Source organism: Naegleria lovaniensis (genome assembly GCF_003324165.1).
Source record: "Naegleria lovaniensis strain ATCC 30569 chromosome Unknown tig007, whole genome shotgun sequence".
Lineage (NCBI taxonomy): Eukaryota > Heterolobosea > Eutetramitea > Acrasida > Naegleriidae > Naegleria > Naegleria lovaniensis.
In genome coordinates, this window is record NW_025407829.1 from 616,989 (window position 1) to 631,379 (window position 14,391).

The 14,391-nt window shown below is 37.0% G+C and overlaps 8 protein-coding genes across 8 annotated transcripts; 3 read left to right on the forward strand and 5 right to left on the reverse strand.

Annotated features, from left to right (window-relative positions):
- Nucleotides 1-67: 67 nt before the first annotated feature.
- On the reverse strand, nt 68-2,036 carry C9374_014128 (uncharacterized protein; the record flags this gene model as incomplete). The annotated part of the gene is made up of 2 exons (XM_044690082.1): nt 68-1,600; nt 1,701-2,036. 2 exons carry the CDS (start codon nt 2,034-2,036, stop codon nt 68-70), a joined length of 1,869 nt encoding a protein of 622 aa, XP_044553560.1.
- Nucleotides 2,037-2,348: 312 nt separating this feature from the next.
- Nucleotides 2,349-5,945, forward strand: C9374_014129 (uncharacterized protein; the record flags this gene model as incomplete). The annotated part of the gene is made up of 1 exon (XM_044690083.1): nt 2,349-5,945. One exon carries the CDS (start codon nt 2,349-2,351, stop codon nt 5,943-5,945), a length of 3,597 nt encoding a protein of 1,198 aa, XP_044553561.1.
- A 347-nt stretch (nt 5,946-6,292) lies between these two features.
- On the reverse strand, nt 6,293-6,706 carry C9374_014130 (uncharacterized protein; the record flags this gene model as incomplete). Its single annotated transcript, XM_044690084.1, has 1 exon — nt 6,293-6,706. One exon carries the CDS (start codon nt 6,704-6,706, stop codon nt 6,293-6,295), a length of 414 nt encoding a protein of 137 aa, XP_044553562.1.
- A 483-nt stretch (nt 6,707-7,189) lies between these two features.
- C9374_014131 (uncharacterized protein) lies at nt 7,190-7,900 on the forward strand (the record flags this gene model as incomplete). Its single annotated transcript, XM_044690085.1, has 1 exon — nt 7,190-7,900. The coding sequence occupies one exon, from the start codon at nt 7,190-7,192 to the stop codon at nt 7,898-7,900; it is 711 nt and encodes a 236-aa protein (XP_044553563.1).
- Nucleotides 7,901-8,155: 255 nt separating this feature from the next.
- C9374_014132 (uncharacterized protein) lies at nt 8,156-9,355 on the reverse strand (the record flags this gene model as incomplete). Its single annotated transcript, XM_044690086.1, has 1 exon — nt 8,156-9,355. The coding sequence occupies one exon, from the start codon at nt 9,353-9,355 to the stop codon at nt 8,156-8,158; it is 1,200 nt and encodes a 399-aa protein (XP_044553564.1).
- A 246-nt stretch (nt 9,356-9,601) lies between these two features.
- On the reverse strand, nt 9,602-10,895 carry C9374_014133 (uncharacterized protein; the record flags this gene model as incomplete). The annotated part of the gene is made up of 2 exons (XM_044690087.1): nt 9,602-10,644; nt 10,847-10,895. 2 exons carry the CDS (start codon nt 10,893-10,895, stop codon nt 9,602-9,604), a joined length of 1,092 nt encoding a protein of 363 aa, XP_044553565.1.
- Nucleotides 10,896-10,972: 77 nt separating this feature from the next.
- On the reverse strand, nt 10,973-12,298 carry C9374_014134 (uncharacterized protein; the record flags this gene model as incomplete). Its single annotated transcript, XM_044690088.1, has 2 exons — nt 10,973-11,872; nt 12,092-12,298. 2 exons carry the CDS (start codon nt 12,296-12,298, stop codon nt 10,973-10,975), a joined length of 1,107 nt encoding a protein of 368 aa, XP_044553566.1.
- A 450-nt stretch (nt 12,299-12,748) lies between these two features.
- On the forward strand, nt 12,749-14,317 carry C9374_014135 (uncharacterized protein; the record flags this gene model as incomplete). Its single annotated transcript, XM_044690089.1, has 1 exon — nt 12,749-14,317. The coding sequence occupies one exon, from the start codon at nt 12,749-12,751 to the stop codon at nt 14,315-14,317; it is 1,569 nt and encodes a 522-aa protein (XP_044553567.1).
- Nucleotides 14,318-14,391: the final 74 nt, after the last annotated feature.

Sequence of the window (14,391 nt, forward strand, 5' to 3'; positions counted from 1 at the left end):
TGGACCGATAACCAAATTGTCTGTGAGACCGTTTTGTCATCTTCATATTTGGTTGTTTACTTTACTACTAGTACACGTTGAACATGAGAATGATTCCACCTTCTCCAACACCAATGAGTTGCTTGTCATCTGGAGAAAATTGAATCGAATAAATATATTGACCTTCTGTGTCAATGCTAGCAAGTTTTTCACCGGAATCAACTTGATACACATGGATCTGCTCGTCATTACCGAAAACTGCAAACAAACGATCGTCCATGTTCGTTTTGGTGATAAATTTTGGTTCAAATTTCTTGGAGTAGGGAATGATTCGTTGTGGTGCATCTGAGGCGATATTCCAGTAGGTAATGTATCGATCTGATCCAATACTAATGATCGTTTCCTGATCTAAGCATACAACAAAACCATTGACAGAGCCTATTTTGTGATTGTAGGAGGCCACTCTTCTTTCATTTCTCAAATCATAACAGAAAATCTCTCGATCTTTGCTACTCGAAAACACATGAACATCATCTCTCATAATTTTTAAACCTGTTACCATTGTAGAGTGTTCTTTGAATGAACAAACAAGCTGTCTTGTTTTCATGGCATACACTCGTACGTCGCCTTCTTGGCCTGCAGAAACAAAAAACTTATTGTTGTGACTGGTATCTATTTTTGTGACAGCATTTCTGTGAGCATTGACGAGCGTCCACAATTGTTCTCCTGTTTCACAGTCCACCGCTCGAATGGAACCATCACTCCACCCTGTCAGCAAAATGCTAATTTCATCCTTAATAAATGCGCATGACACAGGGAACACGTTACTGCCCTTCATTGAATCTGTTTGAGCAAATTTACATTGAGTTTCTGGTAAATAGTTGGCAACATCCCAATATATGACCTCACAATTTTCTGAGATGGTGGCAAATTTGTCACTTAGACCATATGGAAAGTCCACACCATAAATTGATTTGGCATGGTTTCTTGCAATTAAACAAGACTCCAACTTATCTAGTGTGATCTTTAAAATTTCTCCATCGTCTGTACCAGCCAAAATGAACTCGCTTCCAAAAATTGAAAGTGAAGTTATTCCTCCGTTATTCGAAATTTTCTGTTTCTTGACAATTTGTTGGCAATCAAAAATTGTAATGCTTCCATCTCCGCCTCCAGTAATCACATGACCATTGGAGGGATTAATCACTATTGAAAGTACTCCTGATGAGCAGATTTTAACTGGAGCTGTTTGCAATCTTTTTAACCTAACATGTATAAAGGATAAATCTCCAGAAGCACTTCCCACAAATAAATATTCACCAAGCTTATCAAATTGCATACACGTGTAATCTCGAACAAATGCACCAGTATTGACCTTTTCCTGTTCTAAGATTCCCTTGTAAGGTTCCAAACTCCAAATGATTATATTTCCCGAAGAGCATGTAGCCAATAGGTATCTGTCTGTTTCACGTTTCTTGATATCTCGAACCATACCTCCAAAACAAACCAAAATCTTGTCATCTGTTTGTTTGGGAAGTGCTGCGCTTGCAACAATATTTCCTGTAGAAACGTTCCAGATCAGTAACCTCCTGTCCGAAGCATTTCCTACCGTGGCTAGTAATTTCTGTATATTATTAGTTGGAATATATAATAATTGAAAGACGCAAGTTTGTAATGAATAACCAATTACAAATTGAACGATAATTCACTGCCATTCTACTTACATCATCATGAGAGAAGGCAACAGCTCCGACACATTTTTCATGTTCTCCCAATCGTTGTGTGAGTTGAAGTGATGATGTATCCCATAAACAAACATCGGCATTTTCTCCTTGTTGTCCTGTAGCAATTAAATGTCCATGATTCGCAAAGGCCAAACATGAAACTCGATCATCATGACCTCTCATAAACCTCTGAGCATTCGGATCCTCACTATCATTCATTACTGCAACACTTCCCGATATAAAAACAAAACAATTGGATTGCTTGGGATGTTGCAACACGGACTGAGGTAACTTGGAAGAGAAGCCAATGGCATGTTCCAATTCGAGTTGAGCCATGAATGAATTTTTTTGAGTTTGTTTTAAAATTGTAGTTTGAGTTGGCGCCAGCAACAAACCTTGTGCGCGATGAAAGCGTCGGATACTATTCAATTTTAAATGAATTCAATAGAATGTAAATTCGAATGTTGGCAGTCATTCATTAGTGTACCAATAAAATTGAATATTTATATCGTTTTTCTTGTGTTCAAGAATCCACAACATCATCATTGAAAGACAGAGGCCACCGTAATGGTATTGACCGGAGTGATTTTGTCTCTTTTTTCGCTCGACATTTGACACGCACAAACATCAACAAAAAAATTCATCATCATGAACCATCACTCTTCCACCACCACTTCAAACAGTCTTCATTCTCGGTCTCATTCCTCTCCCTCTTCTTACAACACAAGTAACATCTTTCAAGATTACAACACCATCACTTCAGCCATCACTTCAAATCTTTTCACCTTTAACCCAAACTCGAATGCACCCAATTCTCATAATTTCTTGGAGCATTCCACTGCTCCACCTTCTCATATGATTCATGTCTTTCCCATGATTCATGGAAAACATTCCCTCAAAACGATTTGTCGCTATCATTCCGATTTGTACATGATTCGGAGAGCCATGTTGGATGATTTTGTGTCCATTCCATCAACCACAACAATAACGTCGATGACGAATAATTATTTCAATAATTTTTCGAATACTACTACTACTAATAATAATAATAATAATAATAACAAACAAGGGAACAATAATAGCAACAGTAACAATAATCAAACCAATCACATGACAGAAACATTGAGTAGTGAAATTTTGAGTGAACGATATTTACATCTTCATGTTCGAAATAGTGAATATGATGATTCCGAAGATGAAAATCATCAGCATACGGGTGGTTCTCTCTCGAAAAATTATGAATCATCATCTCCTGCTCTATCTTCTCCCCTGTTGGGAAGAGGAAATAATTTTCATTCGACCATAATGAATTCAAACGAACAAGATGGAAATGGATCCAATACTCCTTCGATTGAAGTGACAAATACGGAATCCACATCGGTCGCTTCAACCTCTCTATTATTGGACAATGTGAAATATTCTCGTGAACAATTGGTTGATTTTACATCCATGACGATATCCTTGACGATTGAACAACGAGTGTTATATTGTATTGAATATGGATATTTGGAGGAATTGAAATTTTTATTATGTCAAGCAGCCTCTTCTTCTTCACAACAACAACAACAACAGGGAGGATTTATGATGACATCAGGCACTTCGTCACTCTCTTCTTCATTGTCTTCATCGTCATCGTCGTCACAAGGTCATTTACATAATAGTCACAACAGCAGCAACAACAACAATAATCCAGAATTATTCCTGTCACCTGCCACGACAAATATGAGCACAACAACTTCACCTGCATTCTTTGATGTGAATCAAATATTTCGAGACAAGTCAAAAAACGATCGTTCCTTACTGCATATGGCCGCTCGATATGGTCACGCCAATATTATTTCATACTTGATGGATGAATTACATGCCAATCCCAACCTTACTGATAAATCCGATTCCACTCCAATATTTTTGGCAAGTGCTCATGGACACACTGAAGCTTGTCACATTCTTGCTTCGAAAGGAGCCTCTCTAAACATTCGAGATTTGTATGAAAATTTTCCATTAAGTATTGCATTGAGTTGTGGTCATTATGAAACAGCACAAGCTCTATTATTATTTGGAGCAGATTTAAATTTTAAAGGAAAAAGAGGAAATACTGTCTTACATGAAGCATGTGAAGCCAATGATTGGCAACGTGTCGATTTTATTTTAAATTCCAATGGAGGAGGATCAGGAGCTGTCAATGTTGCCACAAAGAATCGATTTGATGAAAATTGTTTATTCTCTGCACTTCCCTATCCACCCTTGTTGTATCGATTGTGTGAACGATTTTGTAGTCAATCCACACCAGAAGAATTTCAAAGATGGATTCGATCGGAAGATCAATACGGAAAAACTCTCTTGCATGTGTGCGCTCAAAATTTATATTTTGTTTCATTTTGCATTTTGGTGAATTATATTCAACCGGATCGATTAGCATCCTTTTTGAGTTGTAAGGATCGAGTCAAGGGAAATACCGTACTTCACACACTGGTGTCACAAATTGGAAATTCCTCTGTGACCAGTATTGCTGGAAATTACTTTAGTTCAGCTGCTGAACCACTCGTCCTTTCAGAATATTCGAGTCCACACACGAGTAATAATTCAACATCACCCAATCATCAACACGTTCATGGATCACTGTCTCTACCTTCTCTTTCTCCAGCGATTATTAATGGAAGTTTCTCTCCCAATTCGAGCAGTAGTGGCATCCATTCAGCAAATTCCACACCACTCCTTTTTTCACAACAACAACAACAACTTCTCTCAAATTCTCATTCTCCTCTTCAAATTAATTCCTCAACAAATACTTCGGCTTTTATCACAACTTCGAATAGCTCATTGGATATGGTATCTACGGATTCAACATGGTCGACACATCATCACCACTTGTTAAATAATCACACCATGATGTCCACCAATGCGCCATTACAACACACAGAATTTGGAGATTCTGAAATATTTTCAAACATGTCATTGAATAGCAGTAGCAGCAGCAGCAGTATGGGTTCCAATAATTATCAAACTCCCTTCTCTCCTCACAAATGTTATTTATATAATCATGATGTTCAAGGAGATGCTTTTTTATGGGCCTTAATTTCATGTGGAGAGCTCACAGTCAGTACGAATCATTCAGGAGGAGGAATCAATCTCGTGGATGAACAAAACAACGATGGAGACACGGCATTGCATTTATGTTTAAAAGCTCAAAATATTTCAGTGGCTCATTTGTTAATTCATGAATTGGGAGCGAATGTGAAAATACAAAACAAACAACACAAATCAGCAAAGAAAGTGGCAAAAGAAGCTGGAATTTCACTTCAAGAAATTATTTCCAATCCAAATATTATGGATTTATTACAACAACATCATTCCAAAGAATCTCATCAAAATAGTCATCATCATTCGAATCAGTCATCCAATTCAAATATTACTTCCAATTCATCGAGCAGTAGTGGAGGAACCAGTACATCGAATCGATTGACAGGTCTTTTCAAAAAGATTACCAAATCCTCATCGATTGATACCAATAGTAGTAATAGTGGTAGTAGCAGTGGTAATAATCATCATTCAAAATCTTCGAAAAAGACTTCGAGTGAAGATTTTAGTGTCAACCATAATAGCAACACGAGTTCATCAAGTGGTTTCATGAATACGACACCATTATCGATTCATCTACCTCCTATGAGACCTACGAGTCCTAATCAACAACAACAATTATCATCTCAACAACAACAAAATGGAATAATTTCAAGTTCGACCATTTTACCGAGAGAACAATTGGTGGCATGGACCAATCACACTGCTTTTAATTTGGGAATTGTGGATTCTTGTTATATGAGAATTTTTGACAAAATTAATTCATTGGCCAAATCGATCTTTCGTGCTGCTCACAGTAAATCGAAATCGTCTTCAGCATCGATTGTGGATTGGAATATTGGAATTTATATTTTTGAAGAGAGCATTGAAGCATTGGAAGAATCTTTTGAATATGAAAGAAGATTGTTTTTGGAATGTGGCATGAAAAGAGAATTAGTGGAAGAGCATGTGAAAGATCATGAATGTATTTTACAATGCTTGTTTGATTTATTGGATGAATACAAGCAACATGGAACCGAATCCATATTGGAAGAGTTTTTGTTCTACATGATTTCACATGTGTCACAGCACTATTTGTGCATGGACAGAATTTTGGCGATGGAAGTGAAAGCATTCCGAGTGGCTCCACTTCCAGAAGAGAATGAATTGATGTTGGAATATATTTAAAAGTATGGACACTTCTGTCATGTGTTTCTCAGTAAAATTTGTGCTTTTACATTTGGAATCTGATCGTCCAACTGATTCGCTGATCAAAAGTTTATTCTTCATTCACACAAACTACAACACATTACTGAATCTAATCTATGATAATACACAAATTGTTTATTGTTGTTGTGAATTTCCTCTGAATCGCTTCACGTCTGTTGTCATTCCAACAATTTAAAGCATCTACACCTGTTCCTTCATAGAGATTGGACCAAAGTGTATATTCTTCGGATTATAATACACTGCTCACCTACTTGACATTCCTTACCATACAAACCACGACAAGGAATGATTTGCTCAGTGGGCATTTAGCAAAACTCAGCATCATCTTGATCATCGTCTTCATACGATGAAAAAGAACAGGTGTTATTGTTGTTATTACTATTCCTCAAGACAATATCTGCAAAGAGCTCTACTTCATTCTGGCTTGTTTGAGAAGAAAGGCTTTCAAAGGCCAGCTCAAGCTCTTCATCGCTTCGGATAGTAATTTCGTCCCCTTCCTCGTCCCTATAACGAAGAAGGACACTAAAACACTCATCAAGATGATGATCCTCGATGAGATTCAGGTAGTGTTGGAGTTGTGGAGAGTGAATGGGCAAACGAATAGGGTGATGATTGGCCCATCCTCGGATCACCACATAACAAGAGAGGTGAAAGGCTTTCTTTTCCATCAACACAGAACACAACAATCTTTTCCAGCTGCTACATTGTTGTAATTCCATGATGATGATGATGATGAATTGGTTTGAGAAAGTTTTTGTTGTTGTTGTTGTTTCAAAGGTGATTTTTGTTGCTCAGCAAAAAGTTGGCAGATCCGATTTCAGCAAGGTCGAAGAAATCAGATATGCTTTGGGGAGTTATCGAGAATTTTTTTTGAACGTGAAAAATTCAAAAATAAATCCTCCACTGCATATTCGATTTTCTATGAATTCCCTAGTTCCTGCTCAATGATTTTGCCGCCAAATTTTTCCTTCCTCAAAAAATTGATAAACACTTCAGAAACCTCATCAAGGAAGAATACCAGTTCTTCATTAGCCAACGGGAAAAAGCTGAAGTGTCAAAAAAGGGCAAGTAGTCTTTAGCGTGCTCCAACATGTGTTTACATGTCAAAGAAAAGAACAACTGACTGTCGTGATGACCTTCCAAAATGAATCCATTCAGAAGCTCAATCAAAAAAAACGTTCTGAGTTGATAATCTTCCCGAAATGCTTTCCTCTCGACGATCATCATCATCATCGGGTCTGAGTGGTTCTTCCAACTCTCCCAGAATGGCCTCCCTTGTATCGGGAATCTCCCTAATCCTCATGTTCTTTGTAGCCATGTATTCAGAAATGTTTGTCCGAGTGGCCATGATCCAACCCAATGAGAAGGAAACCACCCGATCCAATATTATTCAAAATCGAATACAATTTCAGAGTGGTCTTGTGGGATATCTCGTTATTTTGGCATGCGATATCATTTCTGCCATTTCCATGTATCAGGTGTTTAAATCTATTTCTGTTGCTCTTTCTTGGTGGGTCGGATGTTTAAGAATGATCTATTCTGTCATCTTTGGTTATGCTATTTTACAATTATTTAAAGGTTATGCAGTGGTCATGAGCGATGGAAAGGATTTTATGGACTATTTTAATAGTTATGAAAGTATTTGGGCATTTGGATTAATGATCTTTGGAGTTCACTTGGTGTTATTGGGAATTCTTGCAAGGAGATCTAGTTTTGTAGCCAAGTGGATTTCACTCATGATAGTTGTGGCTGGTGTGGCATATTTTCTGGATAATTTATTGAAATTAACATATTCAAATTATGAGAATGTGAAAACTGTGTTGACTCTTTGTGTGGCCATTCCAGGCATTGTTGGAGAGGTTGGATTGGCAGTTGCTTTTCTGACTTTTTATCGATCCAGTAGAAAGAATTGAATATAAATCAGTGGGTCATTTCATGGAAATTACACTCGTTCAATAAATAACCTTTTTTAGGTATTTTTAACACAATTCGAATGTTTATTTTGTTAAATTTATAAGGGAATGTTTTTCACAATTTGATGATTTATTTTGTTAAATTACAAAAGTGTGTGGCAACCAATGCGTGTACATGTGTGAATGTCTTTTTAGAGAAATTCACACCTATGGCAATAGTTGAGAAGTGTGGTGTTCTTGACCTTATGCTTTATCTTAAATACTTTCTTCAGGTTGACTCGTATCATCCTGACTTGCATTCACTCCAACAACAGTTGTTTCACCACGCTTGGCATTGACCACAATTTCTTCTTCACGATGATTTGCAATTGGCACATCCACACTTCCAAAATTACTCATCACATTTCCACCCAATGCCAATGGAACTTGTTCTTGCTGTGACGATGTGGTTGAAATTAAACTATTTCGATTATTTTCTCCTCCACCACTAATGAGATGGTGATTCATATTGAAAGGAAGAGCAGAATCAGAAGACATGATGGAATCTCGATGATGATGATTGGAATTCACAGTAATAATCTCACGACGACTCTTTCTTGCCTTTCTTTCCATTGCTGAATTCATGACCATACACACACATAAACTCACACTACACACTCCACCACATAACATACTACAACCCAATAAGGTTAAACCCATTGCCAAATAACCACTCATGGCTCGATCCAAATACACATCGGTACAAATCGGTTGACGTGCATACGCATCGGAAGGTCTCTCCTCCGTACCACAATAATGATTGGCACTCTTCTCAGCCACTTGTTTTTCCTTAATACAATTGAGGTACAAATTCGTACACATGTATTGACATGGCTTTTCAATTTCAACATGTCCATTCGAATCTTCTAAACAATGACGAAAGGTATTCGAACAAAAATAGTGACGAGCCGAGGATTCACAACCCGTCGGTAATTCTCCATTGTAATTGGATTTGACTTTTTCAATGAAATTATCAATGGCATTGGTGACTTGAGCCTTGTAGAAGGAGAGAGAATTGGCCACGAGGGTACTCACATTGTTGGAAATTCTACCACCGCAATCATCAATGGAAGGTTTGACAGCGGCACATGAAGCATATTGTTGACGTGTGTGGCGTGAAGAATGGTGTGGGCTTCTTCTTCTTGTCTGCCAGGAGGAGGAGTGATGGTCGAATGAAGGAAGGGAGTTTGAATATTCGGTATGATAATTTTGAAGGAAGGAATGAATGGTCCATGCGAGAGAGGAAGCACTTGAGTGTTGTTGTTGTTGTTGAGGATGATCTAATTCTGTGGATGATGATGAGGTTTCGGAAAGGAATGAATTGGGTTCACAGTATACTAGGAAGGAATGAATGGTGCCAATGATGACGATCGTGATGATCATTGGGATCACGAAAAGTGTTTGGGAAGAGGGCATGATCAGTTAAGAATTAATTGGTTCAAAAGAGGTCTGTGTGATGAGAGCAATCACACATGCCAGTTGTCAAGTTGAAGCGTTTTTTTGAAAAGAGAATGCGTTGCCTGATCTTGCCCAAGCACCAAAATTTCCTTTCGTGATCCAAGCATCATCATCAAATTACAAATCAAGGGTGCTTGCTGGTGGAAAAAACAGTGTATTGGGTGATTGTGTGGCTTTCAACAATTCTCAAAGTTTCAGCCAATGTTAATTGTACATATCCCATTCCATGTCTAATATCTTTTCCTTGATGGTCATGTTATCGGTGAGATTAGGACATGCTTGTATGGTCATGACCAAGTCTTTAGGTGTAATGACAAACTTGTCAATATCTTCCCGTGGCTCTTCTTCGTTATTAGCATTGGTTAGATATGTCAATTCATCTGTGTAATGTCGGTAACTGTGAATATAGTTGCCGTCTTGTACAAGATAGGATCCAGGTTCAGGTTTGATGAATGATCGAGATACTGAGGTAGTGGCAGCATTCTTAACTCCATTTTCTTCTGCTTGCTCGTCACTCTCTTCTTCATCCATCATTGTTGTGGTCATTGGATTGTGTTCTCCTCTAGTGTTCTGGCATCTCTGTGAGCTTTTATATTGTAAACATTTTGAAATGAAATATTTCAAATAAGACTCTGCAGATATGAGTAATAAATTAACAGAGTCTCCATCGACACCATTCAACAATCCCATGTCATTGGCAATCTTATTCATTTTTCGTTCAATAAAATCCCTAGAAAGTGAAAAATGTTGCTTTTCATAGTGTGATGCACTTTGTGAAGAGTACTGTGAAGATGTTGAGCTAGATATGGAATGAGACAATAAATTAATTTTACGAGAGGCATCAAAGGGAGGTGCAACAATTGATCTGTGAATTGAAACTGGAAAGAGATTGTTCAATGATTCCTTTTTCATGAGCATCATCATACTATTCAGTCCTGTAGTTCTAGTCCTATTATTTTGATTATTTCCTCCTATTGAATGTAATTGATGGAACGTAGAAACTCTGGCATTGAATAATAAGCTCTTAATAAAATAATTATGGAGTGCAATAAATTCATATCCAAAAGTTATTTTCACAAAGTGATCCCATTCGGTTTTTGATAATTTAGCTTGAAGGTATTTAATAAACGTATTCCAATAGAGCGATTTTCGATCGTCCAAATGCCTATCTATCAGCTTTTTAATTTGTGATAAATTGACTCGCTGGTGCAGTTGTTGTGCATGTTGATGTTCTTTTTTTGATATCCCTGTTCATGTGAAATTGAAGATCAATGTCATGATGAATTTTTTCGGATTCGAAAAGGAAAAAATCATCATGGTTCCGATTTCATGTGAAAAATAAAAAACCATCATCGGAATCCATAGTAGTAACATGGTAGAGTAATCCATGGTCGTTTTCAAATTTATACATGGAACTTTATCATGATGATGATGTGGTTGTGAACTTACCGCTTTTAGATTTCTTCCCGCCCGATACCGTCAAGGAAGCCGTTTGCATTTTTTTTTAAATTTTTTTTTCAATTTTTTAAGAAATGACGCAAACTGCTTTACAGTATTATCATAAATTATTCAATCTTAATTCTTTTGTTGTTTCTTTTCCTCTTCTAATTTTCTGTAATAATCTACGGTTCTCTTCTTTGCTTCTTTCATGTCATAAATTGGTTTGTAGGTAAACAAACGAGTAGCTTTTGTGGAGTTAAATCTTCTGTCAGCAACAAGTAATGCATTCTTATCGAGCTCGAATTGAGGTGGAATGTCAAATTTAATTCCACACACCTTCAAGATGGTAGCAATAATTAATAAAATGTAACTAATGATGTACATGACTTGAACTGGAATTCCAATCTTTGGTGTTGGTAAATTGAATTCTCTCAAGATATCAGCCATAAATCCCCAAAACAATTCTGGCTCTTGATTTGTCACAAAGAAAGTTTCACCACTCACAGCGTCCTTATCCAAATGAGTAGATGCCAAAATTAAGCTATGTGTAACATTTTTCACATAGGTATAATCCATTTGATTTTTGCCATTTCCGACATAGAATTTAGTTTTTCCCTTTTTACCATTTTCCAATACAGTAGGGATGAACAATAAATCTCTCTCACCGAAAATACTTGCTGGTCTAATGGCAACGGTTCTAATCTTATCCTTGTGCTCTTTGCCATATTTCAGTGTGAGCTTTTCTTGCTCCACTTTGGTATCTGTATAGACATTGACACCAGATTTCACATAAGGTTTAGTTTCGTCGCAATTATTCGTGTCAGTTCCATCAAAAACAACGCTAGCAGAAGATACAAGAACAAAATTCTTCTTCTTTCCAACTTCATCGCTCAATATCATCAAGCAGTCCAATAAATTGCGAGTTCCTTCCACATTGACCTTATAGAGAATGTGAGAAGGTGATTTGAATGGATCAGGAGTTGCTGTGTGAAACACGGTATCTACTTGGAAATCTCTGAATGCATTGAGAACAGTCTGCAGGCACGCCACAATAGGACCAATTCAAGAGTGAAGAGTACAATGATTCAATCACATGATTTTCACAAAAATTTGCGTGCAATAAAGTCATCATCAATTATTTTCCGATGATGAGAAATTCAAAAATTAATCCATCATCAACAAGTGAAAACCGATAGGACAATATGAATTCAAACACATATATTACCAACCATAGAACAGTTATCCAAAGCTTACCTCTTTATCACAAATATCACCCTTATAGAACTTGACATTCTTTACAATATTTGGTTCTCTGATATCCATAACCGATACATTGTATCCCTTTGCCATCAAATCCTCCACAAGATGTTGTCCTAAAAATCCCGCACCTCCAATCACCATGCAGTTCTTGACTGTATTGGATCCGACAATGTTGAATTGTTGAGAAGAAGAAGAGGACATTTTTTTTTCAATCTGCAGTTGATTCGTAGTGCGAAAATAATGTAGGAGCTTGGCTTCTTTGAAGAAGAGTTGGACCAACAAGTAGCCAAGCAAGAATTACATATTGAAATCAGTATGAATTAAATATTCTTGAATTGAGATGGAAATATTTTGGAAATAAACTCGATACCCTTTTGAGAAGACGTCGAAAATAACAACAACAAAAAATATTTTAGAGTGAGAGAACTCTCTTTGCACAACAACGACGCCATCATTTTGATCGTTATTTGGCAGATAGAGGAAGAGCCTTTTTCAAAGAATAGTATCTGTTCGGACAACTTTTTGTACAAAATCAATTCCCATCATCAATATCATCTCAACAACAATTATTGTGTTTGATTTATTTACCGAGTGTGTAGGATCATTATCCTTGGTTTTTACTTTTTCGGCAACAGCAACAACCATATCATCATGATGGTTGGAAAAATTAATTTACGTAGAGATCGTACCAAACGGTATGAAATAATTCTTGATTGCCTTCCTAGGTGGAGTGTCATTCTTATACTGGTACTTGTTCTATTGCTTGTGGGTATTCTAGTTGTGGTTTCTTTATTTGCCTCTCCAACGGCTTCCATCAACTTGACGAGAAGACACTCTAACGATATTACCAATCAAACTGTGGTTGGTAACATTACGCTCACACGAGATGTGTTTACAGGTACTCAACCAATTGTTGACATTTTCGAAGATATTAGCGTTTATAGTATGGAATTTAAATATACTGTTAAATTCAATCCGATCGATAAGGGAAATAACACATTTGCAGGTATTTTGAAAGACGACTTGCTCATGAGAGGTTATCTTTATGGAAGAAATTCCAAAGATGAAGAATGGACTTTGATAAATACGAGAAAGGAAGATGAAAACATTACCAGGTCTCTTGCATGTACACAAGTTGGATATATCGGTCCAATTTCTTATAGTGGATGCTGGCCAACTACAGTCTTTTATTCACGAGTTATTCGATATTCTCAATACAAGACAGAGCTCTATATTTTGAACTTGGAAAATGTGCACAAGGCCGGATTATTGGAAGATGTTATTGAAACTTCTTTTGTGGCAAATAATCCAAATTACACAAGTTATGAATTGGGATTTAGAATGACCTTCTCAGTTTTGGCTTTGATTCACTGGATTGTATTTGTGGTGGTTGTTGCTTGGTCACAACAATGGTCAAGTTGGCACACGACTCAAAAATGGCTGATTGTGCTGTTATTCCTTCATATTTGGTATCACGAACCATTATATCCAGCAATGATGCATACTGGTTGGGAAGGATTTCCAATTGTCAACATTATTCTTAGCGTCTCCTTTGTGTATGGATTTTTATTCTATTTGCTCGTTTTCTTCCACTCTGTGTTTAAGGCACCACAGCACAGAACCTTCATGAACTTTTACTTTACCAAGATTGTAATTGTTGGAATTGCTTATATTTTGACATTGATTTTAATGATTTGGAGCAGAGTTTTCAATGTTGCCAATCCAAGTTCTGTAGATATTTCTTCCATTCCAGGATATGTTTATCTGGTTGCTGCCAATGTTGTGTTTTTGGTGTTGTGGGGTATTGATCTAGCTTATTATATTTTCCGTTCGATGGGTGCTGTGGGTAAAATGAAGCAAAAGTACTCGGGTAGATTTAGGGTTATTGGATGCTTTAGTTTTATTGTTGCTGCATGCTTTATTAGCGTGACCATTACTGCCAATGGCTTTAGAACTGATATCCAATCACTGACCTTCCTACTATTGCACGGTATTGTTTATGTTTACTTTGCATGTCTTTCGGTTCTGTTATTGCCAGGTCCAAGAGAAGAGAAAAAACCTGAACCTCGTACGGTCACCATTGATCCAACCCAATCAGACAACACCAAGACAGATGTGAACAGCGCAAAGGCAAACAGCCCAAGAGACAACGCAGAAGATGATGAAGTTCAAATTACAGATGTCGTACTCTCCAGAAATGATGAAGACGAACATGTGTAAAGTGAGTTTATTTTATGTCAAAAAGAAAGCCGAAATAATTGAATGAAAACACTCTCATTTTTGTTTTCACCCAA